The sequence below is a fragment of the Etheostoma spectabile genome, chromosome 22 (genome assembly GCF_008692095.1).
Source record: "Etheostoma spectabile isolate EspeVRDwgs_2016 chromosome 22, UIUC_Espe_1.0, whole genome shotgun sequence".
NCBI classification, from domain to species: domain Eukaryota; kingdom Metazoa; phylum Chordata; class Actinopteri; order Perciformes; family Percidae; genus Etheostoma; species Etheostoma spectabile.
Genome location: NC_045754.1, coordinates 13,360,128 through 13,368,887, shown reverse-complemented (window position 1 = coordinate 13,368,887; position 8,760 = coordinate 13,360,128). Strand labels below are relative to the sequence as shown.

The following is an 8,760-nucleotide window of genomic DNA, read 5'->3' as shown; positions in this document are numbered from 1 at the left end:
CACACACACACACACACACACACACACACACACTACCCTGTGCTCTGCCTGTAGTTTGTGCACCACATGTGTAGCATGTACAAATCCTTCAGTCATGTCTTAGACAGTGGTACTAATACAAAACCAATCTGGTAGGATTATTACAGAAACAAGTGATTGAAAACTACATTTTACCTGTGTATTTGTCTGTCCAAGTATTCTGGAGGCTAACATATGGTCATCCCTAGATGCGCATACAAACACACAAACGCACATACACAATACCATTGCCTCATCTCATAAGACTGTTGCCAGGATACAAGGGGTAAGAGCAAATGGGTGGTGTGGTTGTCATGGCTACTGAAACAATGCCAAGCTACTGGGATGTGATGATGGTTGGCGAGGAGATGAGGGCACTCCTGTTGATAGGAGCACAGTGCTTACTCAGGCAGACAGATGGACTGACCAACTGGGACATTTCTCTTGATGATTGTGAGGGACTGTTTTTTAAAAATGACCACAATACCAGACAGTGTTTTTGGGTGTAAAAATGATTTGTTTTCACATAACATCTTATCAAACCTATCAAGTTAGGATTAGTTTTTAACAATTTTAAGCAACATAAGTTGATATATAGAACAATAATGTGAAGCTTGGCATTCAGAGAAATTTGTTAAAATTTGATTGGATCTTAAAGCTGCTATCAATGATGATTTATATTCAAAATTGTATTAAATAATTATTGTGGCAATCACACAGAGAGGTATTGCCCAACTCTGCAGTTATAAACAGAGCTTTATAGTCTTTCAGCTCATTGTTTTGGTTTTAAGGCCCATGACTTTGTCACCACCTGCCCAGCAACAGCTCCAAATAGCAGACCGTTAAGAAGTGAGTGACATGAATATTTTGGAGCATTTAGCAGTTAAAGATACAGATATATCCTTCAGGAGATGGTACAGTGATAAAACAAACTAAAAACTAAGTGAATATTGGCCCTACATTCATTAGTAGCCAGAAACACAACTTCAAAAGAATTCGAGCGTAACTTTGTGTATGCTGGTTGCGTAAATAAGCAGAATGCAGTAATGTTCAAAACACATTCACCATATCAACTTAAAAGGTAATAAAAGGCTACATCATTGTTTCTGCTGCTGCCAGGTGGAATTAAAAAACAGTTAATGAAGGTTTAATAAAACAATTTTTAATCTAGATCCAAAATGGAACTAGCTTTTGCTCAGCCCTAATTGCCAACTGAGTGAATATTGTTTGGTTCAGTTCATCAACGCTTGTATACGGTTTTTGGTGTTATTAGCAGACTGCCATATGGTCGTTTTTGGGGAAGGGGTTCTTTGCTGCACAGAAAATGATGCATTTTATGTTTCCGGCAGCACCAACAGTGCTTTGCTAGAAATAAACAGAAGAACAATTAGAAAATCTCGCAAATCACCACCTTGATAAGTCTGTATCATGCGCGGTTAAAGAGCAGCCACTGCCACATGCTCATTAGATGTTGCTACAGAAATAGCACTGTAACATATCCCACACCCCCCTAAGCTGCAGTTTCCCCTATGCTGCTCTCTGACTGTTTCTCTGACTTTTTCACTCTAGTGCCTCTGTTGATTTCACCCACCCTCCTTTCAAATGTGCACTTTCCATTCTTATTATTTTTCCCAGTTTTTTATTTATTCTTTTTCTCTACCTATGCTGTACGAGCTGCAGTTGAAAGGTCTGTCACGAGAGTCATTTTATTTTTATTTTTATGTAGGATCTCTATAAAAGATTAGCACCAACATGCACACATTTGTCAACTGCCTGTTAATCTACATAAAATGTAGCATTTATTACTACAGCATATTATGTATGTGTGCACTGTAGATCTCTGTTATATGACATCTTGTTTGGCTGTGTACATGTTTAATCCTCCAGAAAGCACAAGGTTTTAGCGCAAAAAAATGCACTTACAGGATAATGTTACATGCCACAGTTGCCTGTTGCCTAGCTCTCACTGAGCATGCTGAAAGAGACCCATTTTTATTTCTGTTACACACAAACGCATGCATACAGAGAAGGAGAAGCCAGACGTCATTTCTGTGTACTTGGATCACTTCTCTGCTGATCTTCTATCTGTGACGACCCTCCACCCCCGCTGACTGACCCCATCTTTCTCGTTACCAGGCCGCGAGTGCCTGTGGCTGGACTCAAGGGCTGCCATGTGCAGCCCACCCGGGCCTTAACTCCTGTACGACTTTCCACGCGGTCCATCCTGCCAGCAGCTGGCTTTGCCTTTCTTCATGCTGTCAATTAGACCAGCTTTAGTGGACTGAGATCATGTGGTCCTGTACTGCCACAATCTAAAATGACTCACTGGTAGCCCACAGTGTAGCATTATCAGATTGATACAGCAAAGCCTATTCTTAATTTTTATTTTTCTTGGGAAGTCTCATTGAGATTGAACTTTCCTTTTCAAGCAACCATGTCCAACAAGACTGCCTACAACCATTAAATATAAAAGCATGACATGTTCACATTAATCATGTAAGTGCAACCTCATTAAAATACTGTAGATCTGATTCTAATCGTGATTAGTCAGTCGTTCTTTACAGTAATTAAATCAGTGTTAAAAAAAATCTTGACACAAATTAGCTGCTCTATTTCTGTGCCGTTTGCAACACTTCTGAAGTTTTTTTTCCTCTGTTTCACCCGGCCTTATTTTCCCTCATCTCTCTCACAGGCGTGATCATCGTACCTAGTGCCGGGGTTGGCATTGTGCTGGGGGGCTACATCATCAAGAAGCTGAAGCTCGGCGCCAGAGAGTCGGCCAAGCTCGCCATGATCTGCAGTGGGGTGTCTCTGCTCTGCTTCTCCACACTCTTCATAGTGGGCTGTGAGAGCATCAATTTAGGAGGCATCAACATACCTTACACCACTGGGTAAGGGCAAATGTACTTGCTTTGTAAGCTAATTTACCTAGACTATATACAAAGTTTATCCTTTTATGTATGTGGTACTTGGGAGCCAGTTATACATTTGTTTTTATACTGCTTATTTTTTTATTTTATTTTTGGGGGCTTTTTGGCCTTTAATTAATTGGACAGATGAAGAAAGAAAAGGGGGTATAAAAAGGAGGGATGACATGCAGCACAAGGCCGTATGTCAGATTCGAACCCCGGGCCGCTGTGATAGGAACTGAGCCTAATTACATGGGGCACACGCTCAACCAGGTGAGCTACTAGGGCGCCCTATAAACTGCTTATTTGTAAAGAAAATGCATATGAAGTTATATCTGAAATACACACATACTGGAGGAGGGTGTGGGCCTGGGATGCTGTCACCGCTCCCATCATCTTCATGTGTTATAGCATTGTGTTGGTGTGAATGATTAATTAGCAACACTGGCATCTGCTCTCGTGGCTCTGTTGAATCACTCTGCCACCTCTATTTCTGAAGCTGCCGCTCAACACCACATCAGCAGCGAGGCTTCACAGCAAACAAAACAGTCATCCCATGTGTCAGCCCCGGGCAGGAGTGGAACACATTCGTACAGATAGATGCATGAAGTTAACGTTGCTGAGTGACCTTGACATTAGGCCTGCACAATTAATCGTTATAAAATCGTGATCTTGATTCACCCTATTCACAATTTAATTTTTAAAGAAATTCAATAAAAAAAATGAAACAAATTAATTTAATGACTTTGATTCTCATTTAATTTTATGAGCCGACTACATCACGCTACTACTTTCTTCTGTGAGTTTTAAACATAGACTGTATAAAATAGGTTTTAAAGTGCTCCCAAGTGCTGCAATGCTCTCCCTTCTCTTCATTGGATCCCGTATGTTGACAGGCTTGTGGTGATGCGCAATATGCTATAGGTGCTCAAACAATATATTTTTGGTACTGCCAATTTGTTTTTGTTTTGTCATGGTCAAATAAATTGTGGCAGAGAATCATGATATTAATTCAAAAAATTAATAATAAAGCAAAAATCAAATTTTTCCCTGAATCGTGCAGGCCCACTTGACTTACAAACATACTAAAAATCTTCTCCATGCCATCTCATTAAACTGTAAGTTATTAACTTTCATCAATGTACCAAAACATTTTCATTTTTTAATTTTAAAGTTTGTTGTGCAGGCATATAATCTAAAGTGATAGACATATAATAGCTTACTTTGATTTTAGATGGGCCAGCTAACTGCTTCATCTCACACATAGAGAAAACAGCTAAACCTCTTTGAAATTTGCTTTTCACATAACTAAGTTAATCGTGGTGATTATTTGTCAAATAGTCAGTGTGCCCTTTAAAGCCCCATAGCTGACCCATTAATAACGGCAGTCTTTGTTTAAGCCTGTGTTCATAAAGGGGTCAATAAGACGTGTGAGCCGGTAGGGGATCCTCATTATGAACCGCACTGGTCACTAGTCACCGGTAGCACCCACATGAGGAATTTCTAGCAGGCCCACCCTTTGTGTCACATTAGTCTGGACTGAGCTCTCCCTGCTGGATACTATTTGACAAAAAAGGACATGACAAACTCCAAAAGTCCTCAAACTTTTCAAAGCCAAGATATCAAGTTCTGGAATATCTGCAAAAGTGTTACATGAGTATGGCTTGGGGCTGTATGCTGAATTATAAGCTGCATGTAATCAAGGACATTTTTAAAATAAAGCTGGGCCATGATCAGAATACTGCAAGACACATTTCTGTGTCCTTTGCATCTTGATAAACCTTCACAACTCAGTTTGTTTGTCTTCATTCTTCCTGTTCAGTGTCTGCAGCGCTAAACCACATGTAGCCACTCACTTTCTTGACTCTATGTTTAAGTTTTTATGCAGTGCAGCCGGCACAGAATTACCCAGCATCTGAAAGGTTCAGTTAAGGCCGGGGTTTAGTTTGAACAAAAGGACATGGGTAATCATTGCAGCAAGCCTGCGACTGCAGCAGGCCTGGTGGCCTTTTAAACGTGCACACACCTTCACACACAGTGTCTGGAATGTGACAATGTTGTGTCAGGATGAGACCAAATGTGCTTCCCCTGTAACAACCAATATAAAAATTTGGATGCGTATCACTTTATGCTCTTGTGAAAAATTATAGTCCACTGATTATAAGAAACATAACATAATTACTAATTCTATCCGTGTTGCATCTTGAACTTGTGCATATGCGCATGCGTGTGTGTGTGTGCGCGTGCGTCTGTCCGTCCACGGCTGTTCCGCTGCACTGCTCCTTGTTTAGACAGAGCCAGCGTCCAGCCACAGTTCCCACACTGTCTCTCGAGCCACTGGAAGTTCTCACTTCCCTCCCTACCCCTTGTTTTTGTTCTTCTATCATCACACAGGCTAGTGGAGGGCTAGATTAAAGATTATTAAAAGGACTGTGTGCAGCAGATTAATAATGACACGCAGATTCTACAGTAGACATTGTCGATAAAATTGGCAGCCTAAACAAAGGTTTATGGAGTGATGCCATGTAGCGGGAACAAAAAGTAGTATCGTCATTGCAGCAGGAAGCATTGGGTTTTATGGAAAATGTGGTCTAAAATGCGACCTATGGCACCATACATTTTTCTGGAGCTAAATGGTGTGCTGCTATCCTAGCAGGGCCACACTTGTAAAAGACGTTGCAATGAGACTAGCCTAAATGCATTAATGTGTAATAAATGAAGAAATGCTCCTACCGAGTTGAATGGCCAAGTACCCTGCCTCTCATCCTTGCTGACGGTGCATTACTGTAACTTTTAAAGGTGTGAATTAAAAAAGAAAATAACATTGTCAACGCATTTAATTAACTCTAACCAATAGGTTTTGAAAGGCTAGAAGAAATAAGAGCTTTAAAAAAGCATGTAGCCTCTGCACTGAAATGGTCCAGTAAATGGATATGATGGGTCCTTGTTGTTCTTAAACAGATTTTTGTTTTGTTTTTGTGTGTTCCTCTATGCAGTCCGACCCTGACGATGACCCACAGGAACCTGACCGGCAGTTGCAACGTGAACTGTGGCTGCAGGATCCATGAGTACGCTCCGGTCTGCGGCTCGGATGGCATTACATATTTCAACCCCTGTCTGGCTGGATGCAGCACTGTGGGCAATGATAGCACTGGGGTGAGTACACTAAAACACACACACACACCTTTTTGTTTTTCTGTTTTACGATATAATTTCTATGTGGCCATTTCTACATCAAGTAGCAAAAAAAAGGAGTGATGAAAACTATTTTAGAGAATGGAAACACTAATCATAATGAATAAACAAAGACCTGTTCTGTACGTTGTCCTCCCATAGCTCTGAAAGTACAGGAAGTGTCAAAGGAAATGTCTAGATTGCGCCAAATTGCTGGTGCCACCCTGGTGTGTGCGTTTGTGTGTCTAAATTTACGTTAGATTGTTTTAATGTAGCTATAACGCAATAGTCTTTTAATGGAATTAGCTAGGGCTGCTTGATAATTGAAAAAAATCATCAGTTTTATCAATTAGTTTGGTCAATATTGAAATCACGAAGATTTAACATGATTACTCATTGACTTTGGAAAGATGTTGCATTCATTTATCTTAAAAAACAGTGAAACAGTTAATCAAATCAACAGTAAAAACCTTGAACCATTAAATTTCCTACTTTTTCTGTTTTGAATTCCCCTTCAGAACACAAGGCAAAATAGAAGTTTACTTTCAAAATGTAATGTGCAAAATAATATTTTTTGTCAATTACATTGTTTTTGTGAATGAGCCAAAATCACCAATGAAATTCGATTAATTGCACAGCCCTAGCATTAGCTTCAAATGTTAAATTATCTTAAAAAGAGATGTGCTCTTGTTGTTTCTGACCACAGATTAGGAACTACACAGACTGCGGTTGTGTGCAGAGCAGACAGGTCATCACTCCATCATCTGGCGGCCAGGGCAACCAGCTCCAGCTGGTCATCGTTAAAACCTACCTTAACGAGAACGGCTACGCTGTATCGGGGAAGTGCGACCGCACCTGCAACACTCTCATCCCGTTCCTCATATTCCTATTCATCGTCACTCTCATCACCGCCTGTGCCCAGCCCTCCGCCATCATTGTCACACTCAGGTAAGGGACAGCTTCTGCCAATCAATGTCGGCGTGTGTCCACTCTGCGTAAAGCTTTTCTTATTTTCTGTCCCTTTTGAACTGAATAAAAAAAGTGATAAACACATTTTTCTTACATGCTTTTATTTGGATGCAGTGCAGTATATCTGTATTGTTTACTTTCTATTTCTCCTTTGTCAGGTCTGTTGATGAACAGGAGAGGCCTTTTGCTCTTGGGATGCAGTTTGTCTTGCTCCGAACTCTTGGTAAGTTCCTGAATATTTGCACTATGATCGATGATAAATATATTAGAACCACACACTGTATTTTGTGTGACCCTGGGTTAAAACACTATAATCCCTTGTCTATTGTATCTACTTTGGTCATAAAGAGTAGATGTTAAGCTATAGATTTTCAGAAAGCACACAGGGTGTCATTGAGAAAAGGAAGAAGAAAACCTACTTTATTGATACCTATGACTTTTTTTTGTATGTACTTTGCTATGAAATTTGAAATTTTCTATGACTTTTATTTCGATGTAACATCTTATGACCGTTTTCAACTATGACTCGAATTTTTTGAGCAAACATATTATAGTGTGTTTATATAAGTCAACGTACTATACTTTGACATTTTTCGACATGCTATACTATGAATTTTTTTTGACATACTATACTATGACTTTTTTGACATACTCTACTATGACTTTTTTGACATACTATACTATGGCTATTTTTGACATACGTACTATACTAAGACCTTTTTACGATTTCTTTTTTTTTTTCAAGATACTATACTATGACTTTTTCCGACATACCACACTGACTTTTTTCGACATTTTCGACAATTACTTCTTTATTTTTTCGACATGCTATACTTTGACTTTTTTGTACTTTTGGCAAGCTATACTATGACTGTTTTTCAAAAGAATTTCGACATACTACAACAATCACTTTTTTCGACTTACAAAAAGTTTTTTTTTCAACATACTTTACTATGACTTTTCTTTAGTTTATACAGACCTACTATACTGACAACAATTTTAATTTGGAATATTTACAGAACAGATGCACACAATATATACTATGACTTTTTTGACATACTATACAGACTTAGTATACTGACTTTTTCCAACATACTATGGCATTTATTCCTACTGACTATGCTACAGTACTATAACTGTTTTGACATACTATACTATGGCTTTTTACTATGACTTTTTTGACATACAATACAATGACTTTTTTCGACATACATACTATGACTTTTCAACATACTATACTATGGCTATTTTTGACATACTGTGACTTTTTATGACTTTTTTCGACATACTATACAATGACTTTTTTTGACATACTATACTATGACTTTTCTCGACATATTATACAGACTTACTATACTGACTTTTTGAAATACTATGGTATTTATTTGACTTGATCCGTCCGGGGACTTGACCCAGCAACCCTCTGGTTCCCAAGCCAAGTTCCTACTGACTATGCTACAGTACTATAACTTTTTTGACATACTATACTATGACTTTTTTGACATACTATGGCTATTTTTTCAACATTCCATACAATGACTTTTTTACAACATGCTATACTATGACTTTTTTGACATACTATATACTATGACTTTTTTACAACATGCTATACTATGACTTTTTTTCAACATCCTATATACTATGACTTTTTTTCAACATACTATACTATGACTTTTTTTCAACATACTAT

General features: G+C 38.7%; 1 protein-coding gene across 1 annotated transcript in view; it reads left to right on the top strand.

Moving 5' to 3' along the window:
* The window catches only part of slco5a1 (solute carrier organic anion transporter family member 5A1), a 40,689-nt gene that overhangs the window by 23,822 nt on the left and 8,107 nt on the right, over positions 1-8,760 (top strand). Inside the window, exons 6-9 of the mRNA XM_032503561.1 lie at positions 2,711-2,909; positions 5,924-6,083; positions 6,808-7,049; positions 7,229-7,293. Of these exons, the coding sequence (XP_032359452.1) occupies positions 2,711-2,909; positions 5,924-6,083; positions 6,808-7,049; positions 7,229-7,293 (666 nt within the window). The remainder of the gene's footprint in view (positions 1-2,710; positions 2,910-5,923; positions 6,084-6,807; positions 7,050-7,228; positions 7,294-8,760) is intronic.